At 37.6% G+C, this 23,196-nt stretch overlaps 1 protein-coding gene across 4 annotated transcripts in view; it reads right to left on the reverse strand.

Annotated features, from left to right (window-relative positions):
* KIF4A (kinesin family member 4A) overlaps positions 1-23,196 on the reverse strand; it is a 128,322-nt gene that overhangs the window by 30,436 nt on the left and 74,690 nt on the right. For all 4 annotated transcript variants that reach the window (XM_061136499.1, XM_061136500.1, XM_061136502.1 and 1 more), the window contains 7 exons: positions 19,242-19,298; positions 18,046-18,231; positions 11,315-11,418; positions 9,881-10,025; positions 7,474-7,584; positions 2,846-2,929; positions 2,274-2,387 (listed from right to left, as the gene is read on the reverse strand). In XM_061136499.1, the coding sequence (XP_060992482.1) occupies positions 2,274-2,387; positions 2,846-2,929; positions 7,474-7,584; positions 9,881-10,025; positions 11,315-11,418; positions 18,046-18,231; positions 19,242-19,298 (801 nt within the window). The remainder of the gene's footprint in view (positions 1-2,273; positions 2,388-2,845; positions 2,930-7,473; positions 7,585-9,880; positions 10,026-11,314; positions 11,419-18,045; positions 18,232-19,241; positions 19,299-23,196) is intronic.

The following is a 23,196-nucleotide window of genomic DNA, read 5'->3' on the forward strand; positions in this document are numbered from 1 at the left end:
TCATTCACCAAATCAACAAACTTGACACAAAAAGTGGCAAAATTTATATCCACGGGGTTTGATCCCTGGTTGGGGAATTAAGATCCTGCAAACTGCGTGGTGTAGCCAAAAAAAAAAAAAAAAATGATATCCATTCAAGATAAGAACTCACAGCAAACTAAGAACATATAAGAACATTCTCAAGCTAATAAAGGACCTCTATGAAAAACCTACAGCTAATATCACACTTAGTGGTAAAGACTGAATATTGTTCCCCTGAGATCAGGAACAGAAGGGTTTCTACTGTCATTTCTCCTATTCAATATCATCCTGAATGTCCTAGCCAATGCAATAGGGCAAGTAAAATAAATAAAAGATATATATATTATAAAAGAAGAAATAAAACTGTATTTATGGATGGCATGATTATCTATATAGAAAGTCCCAAAGAACCTAAAAATAGCTACAAAACTAATAAAGTCAGAAGATAAAAATTAATATACAAAAGTCAATTGCATTTCTATATACTAGCACTGAACAACTAGATAAACAATTTGGCAGTTTCTTGTAAAGTTAAATATACACTTACATTGTTGTTGCTGTTCAGTCGCTAAGTTGTGTCTGCCTCTTTGCGACACCATGGACTGCAGCACGCCAGGCTTCCCTGTCACACTTACCATATCGTCACACTTACCATATGACCAAGCAATCTCACTCTTAGGTATTTACCCAAGTGAATGACTGACTTCCTTTGTTATATAGAAACCTGTATGAGAATGTTTTTATAACCGCTTTATTCATGAACACCAAAAACTAGGAGAAAAACGACTCCAAGATAACATTTAACAGGTGAATAGATAAAGGAACATCCATACAATGGAATAATATAGGCAACAGCATGGATGAGCTTCCCTTGTGGCTCAGTGGTAAAGAATCCACCTGCCAATGCAGGAGACACAGGATATGCAGGTTCAATCCCTGGGTGGGGAAAATCCCCTGGAGGAGGAAATGGCAACCCACTCTAGTATTCTTGCCTGCAAAATCTCATGGACAGAGGAGCCTGTCAGGCTACAGTCCGTGGGGTCGCAAAGAGCTGGACATGACTGAGTATGCACAGACACACATGGATGAATTTCAAACGCCTTATTCTAAGTGAAAGTAGTCATACTGTATGTTTCCAGTTATATGACATCGATACAAAGCAAAGTGAAAACAATAATGACAGAATGCAAATCACTGTTTATGAAAGGTTGGGGATGGATGTGCGAGATGGCTACAAAGTGTTACAGGGCAATTTGGAGGGGATAACTATTCTATATTTTGATAATAACCAGTTTTAACATAATATATGATGTTAAAACTTACAGAACTGTACTACACCAAAAAGGGTAAATCTTACTGTATGTCAGTTATATCTTAATAAAATAAATTGGAAAAAAATCAATGCCATTTGCCATACTGAGTAAAAACAAATCATAAGATCATCTCAAGAGGATTCAGAAAAAAACTTTTGGAAAAACCCAACATCTAGTCATGATAAAAAACTTTCAGCAAACTAGGAATAGACAAAAACTTATTCAACCTGATACAAAAACCTAAAGCTAATATACTTAATGGTGAAAGATTGAAAGCTATCCTTCTAAAATTAGGAACAAAGCAAGGATATCCTCTTTTTATCTATTCTACTAGTGTTTTACTAGAGGTTCTAGCAAGTACAATTAAGTAAGAAAGGCTTTTTTTTAGGGCATACAGAGTGGGCAAGGATAAATAAAATTGTCCCTATGTGCAGATGACATGATCACCTACATAGAAAATCTAGTGACAGAAAGCAGATTAATGGATGCCTGGAGATGAGGGGTAGAGGGAGATTGGGTAGGGGAGGGAGGGATTACAAAAGTGGACAAAGTAAGTTTTGTTCCTGATGGACACTGACATTATCTTGATTGTGGTGATGATTTAAAGGTGTATATCTGTGTCAAAACTTTTTAAAATGTACATATTGAATATGTATAATTTATTGTAGGTGTAATATACCTCAATAAAACTGTTAAAAAAATTTTATCTGCTCAAACTTGATCCCTATGACCAATAGGGATCAAGACTCAGGAACAGAAAGAGTTCACTACTCCTGCTCTTTAACAACCATTTGGAGGTAATCATATCATTGGGAAATAAGGTTTTCAGGTAGAACTTCAGATTTTGTAGTGTTTACTTCTAAATAAAAAGAAAGCAACTTCCCATTTTTCCCTATTCCCAGTGTACATAAGACAAATGGTGGCTCAAGCTGTCCATACCTTCACCCGAGCTGCAGTGCCTTCCATTCCACGACTCTGAGACTCTTTCCGCTTATCTGCGACCTCTCGCTGTTTTTGGAGAGCATCCTTGAGACGCTTGTTGGCAGCTGCTGCCTAAATAAAAATGGTTCATAGTAATGTTGAATTAAAGGGTATGAAAGAAGAACATTCTCATTTCTAGCATAAAAATTCTATGGGTCTGAATTCTATAGGAACCACATTTCTAAGTCCCCATGTACATAACACTGGTTATGGCTTAACAGCCTAGGGGAGGTAAACATTTCAAGGAAGTACTGCAGACTGATAGTATCTAGAAATGTCACATATCAATATTACTTTTTTTTTGGTAAAGAAGCAAGTCCAATCAGGAAAAAAATCCTTATTTGAATAGTGCCATTTTCAGCAGGTTTTATGCTCACAGTTTAAGACCAACAGGGATCAAGACTCAAATTGCTGTCAAGATTGGTATCCATGGTTTCTCAGGACACTGGCTTATTTAAGGGATGCTATTCTGCCAGCATCTAAGCCTGAAAGTGATAATACACTTGACCTAGCAGATTGGATTTTCTTACCTCCTCAGTTTTACGTCTGAGCACATTAGACTGTTTCTGGAAGTTTCTTTCAAGTTTGAGCAGTTCATATTGCCTCTTGCGGTCCTAAGAAGAAGAGAGTCAGACTTTTAATTGTTATTCAGCTAGTTAAAATAAAACCTTATAATGTAACTGAAGAGTCTTTTAACAGTACAGTCATTATGGAAAACAGAATGAAAAGTCCTTAAAAAATTAAAAATAGAAAGACCATATGATCTGATAATCTCACTACTGAGTATACATGCAAAGGAAATGAAATCAGTATCTTGAAGAGATACCTGCATTCCCATATTCATTGCAGCATTATTCACAATAACCAAGCTATGGAAATTACCTAAGTTGACATAAGTTGTTGACAAACGAATGGATAAAGAAAATGTGGAATATATTGATGCCTGAACAACACAAGGTTAGGGGTGTCAACTCTCATGCAATCGAAAATTTGTGTGTAACTTTATAGTTGGCCCTCCATATCTGTGGTCCTGCATCCATACATTCAACCAATTGTGGATAGTATAGTGCATGTGTGCTAAGTCGCTTCAATCATGTCCTACTCTTTGTGACACTATGGACTGTAGTCTGCCAGACTCCTCTTGTCCATGGGATTCTCCAGACAAAAATACTGGAGTGGGTTGCCATGCTCTCCTCCAGGGGATCTTCCTGACCCAGGGATCGAATGTCTTTTATGTCTTCTGCATTGGGAGGTGGGTTTCTTACCACTAGCACCACCTGGGAAGCCCCTGAATGGTATAGTAGTGTAGTATTTACTATTGAAAAAAATTTCATGTGTAAGTTGACCCATGAAGTTCAAATCCATGTTGTTCAAGGGTCAATTGTATACATAATGGAATATTATTCATTCACAAAACAAGAAGGAAATCCTGCCATTTGAAACAACGTGGATGAACCTGGAAGTCATTATGGTAAATGCAATAAACCAGACTGAGAAAAACAAATACTATATGATCTCACTTATATGTGCTAAGTCGTTTCAGTCGTGTCTGACTCTTTGTGACCCTATGGACTGCAGCCTAGTAGGCCTCTCTGTTCATGGGATTTTCCAGGCAAGAATACTGGAGTGGGTTGCCATGCTCTCTTTCAGGGGATCTTCCCAACCCAGGGATCGATCCCACGTCTCCTGCATTGTCAGGCAGGTTCTTTACCACTAGCGCCACCTGGGAAGCCCTCTCACTTATATGCAGAATCTAAAAAAGTTGAACTCATATAACCAGAGAGTGGAACGGTAGTTATCAGAGACTGAGGGGGAGGCGTGAAGAAAATGGGGAAAGGTTGGTCAAAGGGTATAAACTTTTAGTTATAGTGTATAACAAAGTACCTATAGTTAAGAATACTATATTGTATACTTAAATCTGCTAAGAGAGTAGATCTTAAGTGTTCTCACACTGAAAATAAAAGATAACTATGTAAGGTCATGGATTTGTTGGAATCAGGAAATGCCATATTTTCAAGTTTCTTCTCTTTCAAGATTGTTATGACTATTCTGGGTCACTTGCATTTCCATATGAATTTTAGGATAAATGTGTGAATTTCTATAAATGAGCTAGACAAAATTTGGTTGGGATTGTGTTCAATCTGTAGATCAATCTTGGGGTATTCCAACTTAATATTAAGTCTTCCCACTCATGAGCATGGGTTATTGTTCTTTTCATTTAGCTCTTCAAAGGATGTTTTGTAGTTTTTAGTATACAAGTCTTGCACTTGTTTTGTTAAGCTTATTCCTAAGTATTTTATTCTTATTGATGTCATTATAAATGGAATTGTCTTAATTTCATTTTCAAATTGTTAGTTGTTAGTGAAGAGAAATATAACCATATTTTGTGCATTGAACTTATATCCTGCAACCCTGCTGCTCATGTATTTGTTTTAACAGTTTTCAGTTGATTCTCTAGGATTTTCTATATACAAGATCATGTCATCTCTAACAGAGATAGTTTTGCCTTTTCCTTTTCAATCTAGATGCCTTTCATATATCTTACTTGCCTAAGTGTCCTGGCTAGAACCTCCAGGACAATGTTGAATAGAAGTGATGAGAGTGGATGCCCTTGTCTTGTTCCTGATCTGATGAGAATTCAGCTGTTAATTTTATTGGGGTTTCTCTGTATGTGATGAGTCATTTTATTTTGCTGCTTTTAAGTTTTTTTGTCTTTGTCTTTCAACATTTGGACATGATGTGTCTTGGGTGTGGATCTCTGTAAATTTATCCTACTTGTAGTTGATTGAGCTTCTTAGATGTGTAGATTAATGTTTTTTTAAATCAAATATAGAAAGTTTTCAGTCATTAGATCTTAGAATATTTTGACTGTTGTTTCACTTATTGTTCTCATGAGCTACCAGTCTCCTAATTACTTACTACCAAAATTTCCATTGTTTTTGACAGCACCTTTAGGTTTTAACTTCCCCAGATTCTGTTGCCAAATAAAGTCAGTCCCCTTAGGGAGAACTGCATTCCTATGGCCTGCCTCTCCCCCTGGGCAGAACCATCTGTACCACTGTTTAGGACCTGGTGGGACAGCAGCCCACTTCTCTGAGTGACATCTCTGTTCTAGGATTAGGATGCTGAGCAGGGGCAGCATACCCTATTTTTCTTGGTTTGCCTCTCTTGACATGGAACCTACATCCTATGATTAGAGGGGTCAGACCCCAGTAGTTGTGGTCTTTTGCAGCAGAGGTAGAGTGTCCACGCTGTGCATGGGGGTGAGATGGAAGAAGGGATCCCCAGACCTCTTGGCTGCTCGTACTCAAAAAAAAAAAAAAAAGCTTCAGCAAAATGGAGCTGTTGGGGAGGAGGGAGGGAGTTGTTCGAGGCTCAAAGGCTACAGACTCTTTGATGTTCTTATTGAGATTAAATAGATTTCCTGGAATGAGCATTTACTTCCTGTATGCCCTTAAGACAATTCCAGAGACTTTTAATAGTTGTTTTTATACATGTCACCAGTTGCACTTCTTTTGCTGGGAAGAGAGTCCACAAAGCTCCTCATTCCACCATTCTTAAAACATTTATCTCATTTCTTGACTCAACATATCACATTCTGGCCTGTTCTAAAAATGATCCCAAATTAATGTCCTTTCCTGTGCTTTCCAAGATCACTGCTACTACTCTAATTCAGGTCGCTATTTATTATCTTTCTGGATGATGCAATATCTGCTTGTGTTCTGGCCTCTAGATTCCCAATACTTTAGTTTGTTTAACACCTGAATCCCAGATGTAACTTGGAAAGCAGTACTTTGCTGATATTACTTTGTTTCTCAAAAATCCTAAAAGTCTTTATACTAACAAAATAAATTTCAAATTTCCTGAATCTTTAACAGTCCAGCTTCAACTTGTCTTTCCAATGAAATCTTCTCTGACTATCCTTCATCCAACATGGATCATATGCTATTCCTTGAAAATTCGGACAAAGCTGTCATCTCTGTGTCTTCATTCCTGTTCTTCCATTTATCTGGAATGCTGGTTATTTACCTCTGTCAAAATCCTTCCTATTGTTCAAGGCCTTTTCAGTTATCATCTTTTTAGTCCAACTAGAAGTGTGGTACCCTTTCTTAACTAAATTGGCATTTTAGACTATTTGTAAAGTACAAATCTCTTTATTTCTTGTATTGAAGAAAACTATGCTTAATTTTTTTAATTTTTATTTTTTAGAAAACTATGCTTAATTTTTTATGGTTTTAATTTTTTTGTTTATTCTTATAAAAAGATATGACAACTGATAATATTATAATGAACTGTTTTCAGACCTTTGAAAAATTCCATGAGTTTTTTAAACCTTCTAAATAATTTTTAATTACTTTAGAAATATTTTAATTTAAAAATATTTTTAAATAAAACTTAAAAAAAAATGGTACACTCTCTTTCTTAAACATTTTCTTTTCTAATTAGTCTCCAGTGTATGTATTTGGTAACCACTTGGGCTGAACCTTGCTGGATGTCAGAACAACAATAAGAAAATGGGAGGCGGGAGGAAGGTTCAAGAGGGAGGTGACATATGTATACCCATGGCTGACCAATGAGGATACAAGGCAGAAACCAATACAACACTGCAAAGCAACCCCTGCCAGCCAAAAATAAACATTTTTTTTATAAAGTAAACAAATTTTTTAAAAAATAAAAAATGATTTTTATTATTTTATGCTTTCCTAATTGTTATCCTCCCTGGTACTACATTACATACAAATATTATATAAACTTCATTATCACTCTCAAATTAATATATTGGAACACTAACTTGTTGAAGAAAACCATGCTTATGTCTCACTTTCCCATTTAGATAAGATATTCTCTTTTTGCAATAGATTTCTTTAATAATGCTCAGTTAAAAAATAAAACTACCACCACCTTTAGAAATTATATTCTACCACTCTTTGTAGATAAGACATTCTTCAAGGGCAGAACATGTATACTACTCATCTTTCTATTTTCCATGGTATCTAGTGGATAGTACCTTGCAAATAGTAGATGTTTAAAAAATTCATGTTAAATTCATGAATGTATCATATATTTAGAGATCCAGTTGTTTGAAGAGAGGCTTTAATGCTAGTCAGCCCAGAAAATGGTTCATTAGGTAGGACTCTGAGAAGTTGCAGTTACTTACTCGTTCTTTTAACTGGATTACTTCTTTGTCTTTTTGTTGCTTCCATTGTCTAAACCTCTCTGCATCCTCTTTCATCTGACGCATTAACTGGACCCGCTGGTTTTTTATCACCTATGAAAACAAAAATCAGCACAAGTAGTAGTCATCTGCATTTATTCTGGGCTGATAGACTAACCATAAAGGAGAGAAAATCCAGAGCTGAGCTGAAAAGTTTGCCAACAGATTTTCTGATTATGTTTGCAATACTCCTTACTATGCTTGCACAGGGTTTCCAAGTATAGACTATACAAATGAACACTCTGAACAAATAATAGAAAAAAACAGATCAGTCACTCAGTCCTGTCCAACTCTTTGTGACCCCATGGACTGCAGCATGCCAGGCTTCTTTGTTCTTCACCAACTTCTGGAGTTAGCTCAAATTCATGTCCATCGAGTCGGTGATGCCATCCAACCATCTCATCCTCTGTCGTCTACTTCTCCTCCTGCCTTCAATCTTTCCCAGCAACAGGGTCTTTTCTAAAGAGTCAGTTCTTCACATCAGGTGGAGCTGATATTGGAGTATCAGATATACTCACAAAGTATTGGAACTTTGGCTTCAGCATCAGTCCTTCCAATGAACATTCAGAACTGACTTCCTTGAGGATGGACTGGTTGGATCTCCTTGCAGTCCAAGGGACTCTCAAGAGTCTTCTCCAACACCACAGCTGAAAAGCATCAATTCTTCGTCGCTCAGCTTTCTTTAAGGTCGAACTCTCACATCCATACATGACTACTGGAAAAACCATAGCTTTGACTAGATGGACCTTTGTCCGGAAGGTAATATCTCTACTTTTTAATATGCTGTCTAGGTTGGTCATAGCTTTTCTTCCAAGGAGCAAGTGTCTTTCAATTTCATTGCTGCAGTCACCATCTCATGATTTTGGAGCCCCCCAAAATAAAGTCTCTCATTGTTTCCTTTGTGCCATGAAGTGATGGGACTGGATGCCATGATCTTCGTTTTCTGAATGCTGAGTTTTAAGCCAGCTTTTTCACTCTCCTCTGTCATCGTCATCAAGAGGTTCTTTAGTTCCTCTTCGATTTCTGCCATAAGGATGGTGTCATCTGCATATCTGAGGCTATTGATATTTCTCCCGGCAATCTTGATTCCAGCTTGTGCTTCTTCCAGCCCAGCACTTCTCATGATGTACTCTGCATATAAATTAAATAAGCAAGGTGACAATATACAGCCTTGACATGCTCCTTTCCCAATTTGGAACCAGTCTGTTGTTTCATGTCCAGCTCTAACTGTTACTTTTTGACCGGCATACAGATTTCTCAGGAGGCGGGTAAGGTGGTCTGGTATTCCCATCTCTGAAGAATTTTCCACAGTTTGTGGTGATACATACATTCAAAGGATTTAGCATAGTCAATGAAGCAGAAGTAGATGTTTTTCTGGAACTCTCTTGCTTTTTCTGTGATCCAAGGGATGTTGGCAATTTGATCCCTGATTCCTCTGTCTTTTCTAAATCCAGCTTGAACATCTGGAAGTTCATGTACTGTTGAAGCCTTGCTTGGAGAATTTTGAGCATTACTTTGCTAGCGTGTGAGATGAGTGCAATTGTGTGGTAGTTTGAATATTCTTTGGCATTGCCTTTCTTTGGGATTGGAATGAAAACTGACTTTTTCCAGTCCTGTGGCCACTGCTGAGTTTTCCAAATTTGCTGGCATATTGAGTACAGCACTTTCACAGCATTATATTTGAGGATTTGAAGTAGCTCAGCTGAAAGTCTATCACCGCCACTAGCTTTGCTCATAGCTTTGCTCATTTGCCCCCTTGACTTTGCATTCCAGGATGTCTGGCTGTAGTTGAGTGATTACACCATTGTGGTTGCCTGGGTCATTAAGATCATTTTTGTATAAAAAATGTACCTACAAGCTAAAACCAGCTCTAAATTCACTGCATATAAATGAAATTTCAAGGAAGTAATCTACTAAGTCTCAAGGACAAATCTACCGAGCAACTACTGTATTCAAATAGGTTCAGTACAAAGATCTGTAACCACCACTCTGTACATGTCAGAAGTCAAACATCAGTGACCAAAAATTTTCTCTAGGTGTCATTCATTCTGTAATCACTTTGCAGAATTATTCCACATGATCATGGAAAGTGGTCAAAATATCACCACTAAATATTAAGGTATCCTTGCCCTTTGGTTTCAGAGAATCTAACATTAAAATTCTGAATGTCAAAACTGAGTTTTGTTATTCAAATTCTAAATGACTACTATCACAATGTCCTTACAAAAAGGACATTTGTAGAGATTCAAGCTACTTACTCACTTGAAAACACCTCTGTAGTATAATTCTAATAGAACGCCTATGGTTGTTAAGTTTCTACAGGGTAAATGCAAGGATGAGAGTTTATTACTCGTATTTCCTGGTTCAGTTTGGAGACGGTATGCTCTGTGGATTCTTTCAGCTTCAGAAGTTTAGACTGTTCATTCAGTTTCTTCTTCAGATCAGCTATTTGACCCTCTAGCTCCTGGAGACGTTTCCGGCGGCGCTCACTCAACCTAAACACAGATTTTGTAGGAATAAGGACTAGCAGGAGCAAAGTCTGATTTCAAAGGATATATTAGATTCCCAGGTTTAGAACCTTGATATATATAATATAGGTGACCAGTCATATAGCCATTTTAAATAAGGAAGACTGGACTTCCTTGGTAGTTCAGTGGATAAGAATCCGCCTGCCAATGCTGGGACAGGGGTTCAATTCCTGGTCTGGGAAGATTCTACATGCCTTGGGGCTACCAAGCCCATGCCCCACAACCACTGAGTCCACTTGCCACAACTACCAAAGCCAGCACACCCTAGAGCCTGTGCTCCGTAACAAGAGAAGTCCAGGCACTGCAACTAGAGAGTACTCCCCACTCACTGCAATTAGAGAAAGCCCACGCACAGCAACAAAGACCTGGCACAGCCTAAATAGAAATTTAAAAAAATGAATACTACCCCAAAAACTACAACTGTCTCAAAAATTAGAACTTAATACAAAGAGTAAAGGAAATTTTTTGAGCATATAACTATGCAGTTGTCTCAACTACCCCCACCCCCACCCGCCACCGCCACTTTGTGTTAAAAGGATGGTTCTTTAAAAGCATTTCACTTCACTTTAGTTATAAGGAATAATTCTGAGGATTGTTACACAAGTTTGAGATAGAAAGCAAACATTCAACATAACTTCTAAGAACGTGAACTTTGAATACTATAGAGAAATATAATACAATCACTGAGTAAAAAGAAGGCAGAATAGCCAATAAGGCAAAGGTCTAAGGGACAGTAATTTGTCTTGGCTTTATTCTTAACTGACTAAGGGATGGCTAGATTGATTTTTCATTTACTAGCCTGAATATTAATTCTATTCACAAACTAATTTACCATCAGCATAGGGACCAAGAAACTGCTGGTCTGGTAGGTCTGATAATCTTTCAAAATCTAGCTCAAATGCTAACTTCTTTATTTTTATTCTGTTTAATTTTCAAATGCTAACTTCTTATAAAGCCTTCCTTGATTATGCCTCCCTGAACTGATATCTTCTGCCTCTGAACTCTGAAAGCGATTACTGCCTAAGAAATTTATTTGGCTACTAATCACATGCTGTGTTATGGTATTCTTTTACTGTCACCATGAAATGTTATTTAAAATCTCAATTCCTTAATTTTCTTTTGTTTTAGGTCTCCTCTCCATAATTAGGTTTAAATCCTCTAAGGGCAGGAAATGGCTCTTTTACTTTTCTATTTTCTCTACAGCTCTTCACACACAGTTAGGAACGTGAAATAGTATTTGTTGACTTTTTTCTTACTTGGCTTGGTTGACATCCTTCTTTGCTGTTTGAAGTTCAAGAACCAATTCTTCTTTTTCCTTTTGTAGATTGATGACTTCCAATTCTAGATTTTTTATGTTATCCTAGAAATGTTATAGGTTGAGAGAAAGAAAGTATTACAAGGTAAAGGAAGAAAATCATTTCAACATTTCACATCTTACGGAGCTATGCATTCAATTTCTGCCACTTCAGTTGCACACTGAAAACATTTCTACTTGATTTGATGGAGATTAAAGTTATGTAGTGGGAAGGAAAAGTACCAACCTGGAATCCAAAGGCCTAGATTTGAACCTTGAGTCCAGCATACTCTATGTAAATAACTTAAGGAAAGCCATTTCATCTCTTTTAGCCTTAGTTTCTGTGTAAAAAAGAGCTAATATGGCAGATCTGAGACTTATCAGTCTTAAAAACAGATCTGCTTGCAAGTTGGACCTAGGTTCAAGTCTGGGAACTTGGATTTTGGTAGGATTCCCACAATTTCCTAACTGTTAAGAGTGGCTCATTATGCTTGGACTGTGCAAGCAATATGACTTATGCTGAGCACATTGCTTTCCTTCTGGGAGTCTAGAATTTTCATATGTGCTAGGGAGAGAATGCCTACATGAATTACCCCTGCTAACAATCCTGGATTCCTAGGCTCAGGGGAGCTTCCCTAATTGACAACATTTCACACACATTGTTAAAACCCACTGGTGGAGGAATTAAGTACATACTATGTGACTCCCCTTTGGAAGAAGACTCTTGGAAGCACTCAGTTTCCTACAGACTGCCCCATGTGCTTTTTCCCTTTGCTGATTTTGTTCTGTATACTTCCACTATAATAAACCTTAGCTGTGAGTATGACTATATTTGAGTCCTGTGATTCCTCCTGGTGAACTGCTGAACCTAGGGGTGGTCTCATCTGTGTAAACAATTAACAACACTATCTACCTCACAGGTTGTTGGGAAGATCAAATAAGACAAAAAAGTAAAGATATTTTGTAAACTGTAAAGAGCTGCACATTCTTATATTTTGAACTTTCAAATGTATGCATGTAACAGCAACTGCAGTTCTGCATGCATTTAGAGAACAAATTCTAGAAATGATAGTTTGGTAGCTTTTCCAAGATTGGAAAACTCAACGAATAGATTCCTATCTGCTTTCACAGGAAACTGGCTGAATGAGTGGTTAGTATCCAAGAAGATTACATGAAGGCCTTCAACCAGTATTGAAATGAGACAAAGAAGCAGAGGCAGGTTAGGTAGGGCCGTATCTAAATAGGCAAGAGCTATTTTTCAAGAAATACACTTTTAGTCATTTCAATATGAACAATGATCGCTTCTTGGTCTTTTGGCTAAGATCAAGTGTAATATGAACAATGAAAACCAATCTCACTGCTTTATATACCCTGTATATTTAAACTGATGATAATGTATGTGTGTGTACTTACAGAAGTATCACATGAAAATATTCTTACAAAAAATAATCCAGATAATACACATAAAGGGCAAGTTCCCTTGACTGCCCCACCCCTGCCAAAATTCCAGACCTCTCTCCAGAAGTAACCATTGTCATCAGCTTGGTCCAGATCTTCCAGACACTTTTTCCTAGACATTTACATACTATGTATCTGGACATGTACATATTCTAGACATTTACATGGAAGTGCGTGCATTTATTTATTAAACATGTTGTGGCAAATGCCTAGAACATATATGTAAATAGATTTGAAAATAATATATACACACATATGCATATATGTACATGGATGTAGATACCTACTAAAATATGTTAAAGACAGAGTCACATTATACATAGATAACATTTTGTAACTAGTCTTTTTTTTTTACTAGTCTTATTTTTAAAAAAACTTGGTCTTAGAGATTTATTTATATCAGTGCATACAGATCTGTCTCATTGTCTTAGTCTTTTTCTTTTTTGCCATAATGAAACATTCTTGTACATGCCTTCTGTGCACATGTGCAAGCCTCTTCTAGGGTAGAGACAAGTGGAATTACAGGTTCATGGGGGTACACATTTCCAATTTTAATAGATACTGCCAAATTGTCCACCAAAGTGGTTATTCGAATTGACACTCTAACTAGCTATGTATGAGAGTACTTGTTTCCCTGCACCCTTGTCAATATTTGATATTGCTGCATTTCAAAATTTTTATTAATTGGATGGGTAAAAAAAAATCTCTTCATTATATATGCCACATTCAGTCAATCATTATCTCACTGGCTCTACAAGGGAAATAATTCAAATAGTTGACCTCTGTGCTATTATAATTCATGGTAATCTGCACTAACCAGGGCTTATACCTCCTCAACTTTTTCTATAGCAGGACTTCCCTAGTGGTCCAGTGGCTAAGACTTCATTCTCCCAATGCAGGGGGCCCAGGTTCCATCCCTGGCCAGGGAACTAGATCCCACATGCCACAAGTAAAGATCCCGTGAACTGCAACAAAGATCAAAGATCCCACATACCACAACTAAGACCTGGTGAGGCAAATAAATAAATAGATACTAAAATTTTTTTCTATAGAAATTCTTCACAGTGATAGGAAAATATTGTTTGAACAAAGAACTACCTTTATTTCTTAGAAAAGGAGAGACATTTACATGTGATTAAAAGGTACAGTTAACACTAAGAATTCATTTCCTTTTAACTTTAAAGTTTGGAAGCTCAAGCATATTTGATTCTAAGGGAAAAAAAAGGATACATTATCTTGCTACATCTATAGCTCTAGCTCATTACCAGCACCCATCATAGGGTCAGAAGTACACTGAGGAAACATATGTTCCTGAGTTTCTAGGCAAGTATACAAGAAAGAGAGGAATAATTTCTCAGCCTTATCATTAATCCTTTGTTTATCCTGAAAATGCCAAAATACATTTGACCTAAAAAAGGTGCACTGTATGTCCTGTTTATATGGAGGATTGAGCTATATATTTAACTTGCCCTCTCTTGAAAACCTACTAAAATGACCTCCCCAAAGGGTATAAATCAACAAGGATGAAGAGAGAAGTCAAGAAATTTAAAAAAGTTTTTTGGAAGAGGAAAAGAATTGTGTAAGTGGTAACTGACTTAGTAAATTTAAAAAGTTAAACTATGACTCCCATAGGACAAACGTCAAGAAGAAACAAGCCAATTTGTATCTGAACCACAAAGAGGAGCAGAGCTTTCCTTTCTGGAGAAGCTGAACCTGACAGGCTGGACTCATAGGCAGGAGACACAACAAAAAACACACTATTGATAGGGGATTAAATAAGAAGTCTGCATATAACCAGAGAGACTTCAACTCTCCTATTTGCACTGAGTTACCAGAAATAGGGCATATTGCTATTCTCCCCACACAACTCTAGGCAGGAGAATGAAAGATTTCTTTATTGGTAACTGACCAGCCCAGAGAAACCTATGCATAAAGAACTTCTTATTGGCTAATTCATTTACTTATGGCTGTGCTGGGTCTTCTTCACTGCATGCAGGCTGTCTCTAGTTGCAGTGAGTGGAGGCTATTTTTTGTTGCAGTACATAGGCTTCTCATTTTGGTGGCTTCTTCTATTGGCTATTAGTGTCTCACTCTTAAATATCAACGGATAACCAAAAATCACCGGAAATTTGAAGAAAACATCTTACATTAGAGAAAGACCAAATCAAATACACTAAAGAAAGGAATTTGAATGAAACAGAGGCAAGGCAGGATGAAGAAGAAAAGCTCAACAAAATTTAATTTCTATTCTTAAAGATGAGTATTGCATTCATGAAAAAAAAAAGAAGAGGTTATAAAAAGGAACAATTAGAGGATTTTAAAAAATCTTAGAAATAGGCAAATAAAAACTTTACCAGGAGTGGAAGGAAATCTCCCAGAGAGTGGAATAAAAAGATAAAGAAATAGATAATACGAGGAAGGAGATAAGAAAAGCAGAGACTAAATCTCAGAGATCCAATATCTGGCTAAGAGGAGTGCAAGAAAGGAGAAAACAGAAAACAGTGATGGGCATTATTAAAGAAATAATACAAGAAAACTTCCCACTAGAGAAGAATACAAATTTCTAGATTGAAAGGACTCACGAAGCACAAAGCAGAATATGTGAGAACAGATACACACTAAGGCACATCATTGTGAAATTCAAGAATACTTGGGGACAAAGAAAAGATCCTGAAAGTTGCCAGAGGAGTGGAAAATACAGGTCAAATAAAAAGAATCAGGGGTCTTCCCTGGCAGTCCAGTGGTTAAGAATCCGTGCTTCCAGTGTAGGGGGGCTGTGGGTTTAATCCCTGACATGGGAATTAAGATCCCAAAAGCTGTTAGGTGTGCCCTCCTCCCCACAAAAAAAAGTATCAGGAATTATAATGGATTTCTAATCAACAGCACTGGAAATAGAAGATAATGGAGCAAATCTTTCAGGATTCTGAAGAAAAACAATTCCCACTGCAGAATTCTAAACCCAGACAAACTAACAAATGTAAGAAACAGCACTATTACTTTCAACACAACAAACAAAAAGCTATTTTCAGGCATGCAGTGAATGGTTTAAAACATTTTCCTTTCATGTACATTTTCTCAGAAAGCTATTTGAGTTGCACTCCACCAATACAAAGAGGTAGCCCAAGAATGAGGAAGACATGGAATTGGTTTCAACACAGAGATGAGCAGTAAAGCATTGCTCCCAGTAAACAATGGTCCCAGGCTGATGGCTGGGCTAGAGAAAACAAACCAAGACAGAAGATAGGAGGGTTGTCTTCAAGAAAGAAATGGACTGAAAAACTACCTTGTACATTTGTTCTACTGAGAGGAGCTTTATAATTCTGTTAAGAAGTTTAGAGATAAATTATCGTTTACATTATTTTTATTTATTTCTTTGGCTGCGCTGGGTCTCGGTTGTGGCACAAAGGATCTTTGACCTTTAGTTACAGCATGCAAACTCTTAGTTGCAACATGTGGGATCTAGTTTCCCAACCAGGGATTGAACCTGGGCCCTTTGCATTGGGAGCACAGAGGCTTAGCTACTGGACCACAAGGGAAGTTCTGAAGATAAATTATTTTTTTCTAAATTGTATTTATTTATTTTGGCCATGTTAGGTCTAGGGCGATTCTTTGTTGTGGTGCACAGGCTTCTCATTGCAGTGACATCTCTTGTTGTGGAGAATGAGCTCTAGCTGCATGGGCTCAGTAGTTGTGGCACTCAGGCTTAGTTGTTCTGCGACATGTGGGGTCTCCCCAGACCAGGGATCAAACCCGTGTTCATATTGGCAGGCAGATTCTTAACCACTGGACCACCAGGGAAGTCCTGGGTGATAAATTATTGACTGGTACACAGAAGACTAAGTAAATGAAAAAATGAGACTATTAATATTAGCTGCACTGCTTGGCTTATGGGATCTTATTTCCCTGACCAGGGATTGAACCCGGGCCCATAGCCATGAAAGCCCCCGGTGTTAGCTACTGGACCACCAGGGAACTCCCCAAAATGAGATTACTAGCTTCAGGAAATGCAAAAGGCTGTACAAGAAAGAAAATGGAATCATATTATACTATGTGGCTCAGCTATAAAACTTATGCAATCATAAAATTTAAACAGTAATTATTCATTTAATCAAAAACTGTGATACAGCCATTTTGAAAGATACAGGTGAGACAATGTGCATGGGGGAATGTGTAAGAGAGCTAATAGTCCCATCTTCCATAGTGGGAAGTCAATTGATAATGTATAAAAATTTTAAAGTAACAACTATACTACCAACTCTTATCTAGAAATCTGGAGATAAATGTCAGAGGAGACAGCTTTAAAAACTTAAAGTATAAGCCTAGGGAATAGGAGAGAAGATAGTTTGCTTTTATTTTTCTGAGTATTGTACTATTTGACCTGTAAAAATGATATACATGCTTTTGTGTGACATAAAAAATAAGTTTTAAAAATGTTAAGACTGTGATAACAAAATGGAAATACAACCTCTACTGGCAACTTGGCTATTATTTTGGAAGCAATTTCTACTCTATAGAAAAAAAAAAGTGGTGAAAATTACTTAGGAGAAACACTTTACTTGCTTTCATTTTGAAAATTTACGGGAGCTGGTGGTAGAAATGTATAATATAGGGATTTCTTAAGAACAACATATAGGACTTTGGGGTTCTGAATAGGAAAACAATTCATCCTCTCCTCTTCCAGTTCTGCTGACATCCCTTTGTGGATGGGAAACACCTGGCTACATGGGAAAATAAGGTCTGGAACAAGGGTAACCTTGTGGACAACCTATGAGCCCAAGACTTGTCTTTAAGTAAAGACCTGATTTTAATTAGCAAGAGACACTTAGGACTACCATTAGGAAAAGCAGTTTACCCATTTGCCAGGTCATGAGATATCCATTACCAGTGCCCTCATAATTCTCTCCTGAACCCAGACCATCTACTAAGAGATGTACCTTCCTTAGAATCCCAGCTTAGTTATCAGAACAAAGTTTCTCTACAAGTAGGGACCACATTTATTATAACATTATTTATTAAATACCTGTTATATAAGTAAGGTATTAGATTAAATGAAAGAAAATTCCAGTTTATTTTTCCTGAATGTACCCTTCTGTGTTTAACCAACAGTACAATTCCAGTCATACTGTGCATTTTATGTTGCCTTGTCATCATCAAAAACGGTGTGTCTGTTTTCTTCCCGTATAACTAAAGAAAGATGGTCGACATGAATATCATGTGCCCTAGTAAATATTTTACCTGGTACTGGAAATGGATGGGCTGCAGTTGGCTGTCATTCTGAGTCATTTTCTTGGCTAAGGCCTCTTTCAGTGCAAGGGCTTTATTTAACTCAACCAGCTCCTTAGACATCTGAGCTTGACGTAGAGCATGCTGAGTAGTGAAAGCATCAGAAGACCTGGTGCTCTCTGGACTGACGGCCTCTTGCTGGAAAAGATCAGGATAATGATTTGGAAGAGAAATAAGCAACTGGAGTTCTTAGGCACTGTTTCATCAAGTCTCACAGCCACTTCTCCATTATCAGTCCCTCTGTTCTTTTAAAACTGGCTTCTCATACATTTGCTTTAAACATCAGAAATAAATTGAGCTAACCCATTTCCCTGCTCTCACAAGCACCTTATTTTTCATATCCTTTGACTGACTCTTTCAGAATGAACCAAGTTTCTTGCTCTTTTCTTTATAGGTCTGGCCAAGATTTCTTACTTTCACCTTATTCTAAGGGGTCCTTCGAGGAGAGAGGGCTCTGGCAATGGCACTTTAGTAATGGCGGAAATGGAGAAGAGGTTTCATTTATTCTTAGAGCTGATCTCTGGCACCTGATTGATCTATCTTTCTTCTTTCAGAATATAAAAAAAAATACCAATATATATTTGTTTTAGGGGGAAAAGGCTGTCTCAAGCAAACCATTGTCCAGTCTTTTATTTTGACTCTGCTCTATAACCATCAGCCAATTTCTAATACATTTGATCTATTCTTGCGACTTGAATGTTCAAAACATTTTCTTCGGTTCTTTTAGCCCCTAACCACCACATCTATAGAAAAGTATGATGAGAAAAAATTCTCTTCCATTTCTTTTCTAATGCTTTTTTGATTTTGCCATAATTTCCTAATTTGTTTCCTTCTTTGTCTTAATGTGCTAGACAGTTGATGCAGAATACAAGCATCTAACAAGAAATCAGTATGCCAGACTGCAAATATAGAAAGTGGCATCCCTGAGAAGCCCTGTCACCCATTACCAGTTATACTACTAGAGAGAGCTCCTATCCAAGTTAGGGATTTTATACTTAGCTGAGATTTATACTCAAGATTTCTAGATTTCCAGGGCATTCTATGGAGGATGGTAACAATCAGGGATTCTCTTCCTCAGCTGAGTGATCAATTATAAGAAATGGCACAGTTAAATCTCCTGGTTTTACACAAAGGGGCCAGTTACTTACTGTTTCTGGTTCTACTGCAGTATCAATGGCTGCAGTCATGCAAGCAACAGTTTCATCCTGCAATGACAAATGATGTCTCAGTTTAGGAGCTTACTAGTGCGTTTTATATGGGTTATTTACTTGTTTTCAAGTGTATATAGAGATCATTTAAGGTATTAGACCAATTCTGTAGTCACATATACCACCCGCCCCCCGCCCCCCAACACGTTTCCACTTCCCAACTCTCAAGAATCTGTCTTCTTTGTAAAGGTCAATTGTGTGGTCTTTGTAAAAATAAGGTCATGTAGCAACTGACATTTATTGCACCTCTCCTGCTCTGCCAGAGATCACTGAACTAGAGTGAAACAGTCATTTGAACAGGCCAAAGTTTAATCCACTTTATAGATGCTACCCTTTCTTTTTATGTTTTTTTTACCACTAAGTCTACCTCTGTAATATACAGGTCTAGTCAGTTCTTATGGACACAGCATCCTAAGACCAGATATAGCAAATAAAGGCAATGCAGCAGAAAAGTGAATATGATAAAGGATTATTTTTGATTTTTATTTTATAGCCAGTCAAGGTAGCAAGAGCCTACTCTACAAGGAAATAAATGTCCCAGAAAAATGTGCTCATGAAGTCAGACAAACATACTTCAGATTCTGTCCCTCATATGCATAGGAACCAATCATATGTAGTTACTCCAGGTAGTGGTTACTTGAAGGGAAAAGGTAAGCACTGATTCCCTCTCAGAGAAGGGCACAAACCTTTTTGGGGCATTAGAATAACAACCACCTAAAAGGAAAACCCCTTATTAGGACAAATTTGTTTACAGGCTATCACATGAGCAAGCTTTGTTTTCCCCACTGGAATTTAGGCTTTATTTGGCATTGAAACATAAGGATTACCACTTCTGTTGAAGTGATTCTGCAAAGTCCTGGGAAGAAAGGATTATTTTCAAGATGTCATATGATTAAGGTCATAGGTAAAAGAGCTATTGGCTCAATAGCAAGGAGAGAATTTAGGTTAGCACAGGGAGTCTCTGCATCAGCCCAGTGAAACATTACATAGTTACTGAAACTTCAATCTTATTACCTTTAAGGCAGGAGTGAAAGAAGCCCTTAGTGGGACTTCCCTGAAGATCCAGTGGTTAAGACTCCATGCTCCCAGTGCAGGGGGCATGAGTTTGATCCCTGGTTGGGGAACTAAGATCCTGCTATGTCACACAGTGTGGCCAAAAAAAGAAGAAGAAAAAAAGAGGCCCTTAGTAAATGCTGTTTGTAAAGCATTTCCTTTATTCTGCCCAGAAATTCCTAATCAGTGAGACTCAAAGAGAATTCAAAGGAAGATTCAGTGTTCTCACATCCTTTCTTATTATGATTTACAGTACTGGTGATCTCTAAGGTTAGGACATACTAAACTCTTCTTAAAAAAACAGAGCACTTCAAAATACTATAAGTTAATGGTTACCTTTTCTCCCTCTCAGTAAGTCTCAGTAAAAGGACTAGTTATAGGCTTATCCTAGATTAATAGGACCTATGACACTGGCTTTTGGAGACTTTTTCTAGGACCTTCCAGAGGGTCAGGATCAGAGTAGATCTGATTCAACATGCCCTGAAGAAGACATGTCATTACTTTGAGTTTACCTATTGGCCCAATGAAATTTCACAACGCTAAGGTTTAAGCTTTGGTGACGTTCTATGTGAACATGTCAGGATTCTGCCTTTATAATCCTAAATGTAAATATATAACAATAGGATTTATTTCAATCTAATAGCCTCTTTCTTCCTCATTTTAAGGCTATTATGAACCTCTTGTAATAAAAGGACATACATTTGCTGAAGGTAGTGGTCAGGCGAACAAGGCCATGGTACATTGAGCTACATTAACCAGCAATACCCACCAAAATGAAGTTTGTGCTAATAGGCTGTAGGCAATAGCATTACGGGCATGCAAAAATCTTTTTATGGAACTGGTCTTGAAGGAGGGGGTAAAAACAAAAAAAAATTTTCGATTTTGTGGGAATTGAAAGGACTGCATGAATTTCCTCACAGGTAGCTGTTATAGGAGGTTTGCTTGAATTATATTTTAAAGGAAGAAATAGTACAGTTTAGCACTTAAAACCCCAGGGGAAAGGTCCAGGAACAATGACTGCTTCATAACTGAAAAGGGGGTGTTCGCCCGTCACTTATAATTCAAAATGAAGGGCACAAGCATTTACATTTGAAACATTTTGCTTTCACTGTAGTGAGTCTTAATAAAAGCCACAGGATACACTGTTGTGTATTTCCAAAAAAATATGTAGCTAGGAGGGTCTCCAAACAATAGACACAGAAAACTCTGATTCAAAAGTCCAGCAGGAACCCTGAGTAAAAGGGTTATTCTACCTAATGGTGACAGTGGATGGAAGCCAGGGACTTTATCAGCTTGTGGCAATCTTTAGCACCCTCCTGCTGTGTGTGCTGAGTGAATTTTAGTGGCAGACACTGCAATTCTCTAGAGTTCCTCTGAGCCAGCCACCACTAGCAACTTCCTCCATAGGCACGCCAGGCACCAGTCACACTGCCAGATCTTCACTGAGGATATGACTTCTATTATTTTTAACTTTGTTCCATTGATTTCCTTCTTCATCTTTCCCATGTGACCCAAAGACCCAGAAATAAGATGATGTAGAATCCTTTAAGACCAGTGTAGTGGCTATGAACAATGGTGCCCTGGATCACTCTTTTCTGATCTTAATAAGTTTTGGCTCCTGTAGGGTTCTGCAGCCTTGACTACCGGAATTCTGAGGCAGTCTCTCACAAAATTTTCATACATAAGATGCTTCACCTCTATTACAGATGGTGAAATTGAACCTTGTGATAGTCATTCTATAGCATACACTCCATCTTCAGCCACAATGATATTCTTACCATGTTCTAAACATTTACACCTCTGCTTTTGCGAGTACCTTTTCCTCTATATAGATCATCCTTTCCCCTTTCTCTGTGTGGCAAACTCCTACTCATTTTTTAGGACCCGGTTTCTTCTTCCTGAATTTTCTAGGCAGTTAATCACCCCTTCCGTAGGGCTCCCATCACACTTTGCTCATATTGCTGACATAAAAGGGTTATGACAGACATGAGAGAGGGTTCCTAGTTTTCCTTGCCTCCTTTTCCTTTCTCCCCTTTTTGCCATCTCTCCCACCTGTCATCCTTGACCAACTGACAAAAAACAAGACTTGCAAGAACAATTATTGAAAAAAATTAGATAATTAGCAGAATGGGATTGCATCAAAATTTTTGAGCAAGAAGCATGAAAACTGGAGCATCCTCCAATCAAAAGATTCACAGCAATTAACAACAAAAACTGCCACCTGAGTCAAACCACAAAGATACACATCCCTCTCTTCTTACTCTATGAAACTCCAATCATATTTCAACTCAGGGAGTTAGTTGGAGTTCAGTACATCAGCTGAGTACATCAGCTGAATAATGTCTTTAATCTTGACTTAAGTCACTTGAATTATTTTCTTTTGATATTAATGCAGTACCTAGCAAGGTTACACAGCTAGTGAGTGGCAGAATGGGCTTCAAACCAGGGTTTTTCTGGCTCTGGAACTCAGATTCTCAAATACTATGGCCTGTTTGTTGGATAAATGAACTGTCATCTTGGACTACCTGTTATAATTTTATACAGTATTACTTATTCTAAAACACTGCTTTCTAGTCTTTTGGTAGTTTATTCATTTTACCTCTTGAACTGGCCATCCTAAACATTCCCTCCACAATATTGTATGCTATTTTTTTCACTGACTCTTTAAGAGTAAAATAGAGGTCTGGATGATTTTATGATACTCTGTTGACAACTCTACAACACCATGGGGCAAGACCCAGGGTAGAGAATCACTGTTCTGGTAAAATTAAAACCTCTGTTTCAGAGTTAAGAATATCTACTAGGGATTTACATATACATTACTGCTTCATAATAATAATCA

Source organism: Dama dama, chromosome X (genome assembly GCF_033118175.1).
Source record: "Dama dama isolate Ldn47 chromosome X, ASM3311817v1, whole genome shotgun sequence".
NCBI classification, from domain to species: domain Eukaryota; kingdom Metazoa; phylum Chordata; class Mammalia; order Artiodactyla; family Cervidae; genus Dama; species Dama dama.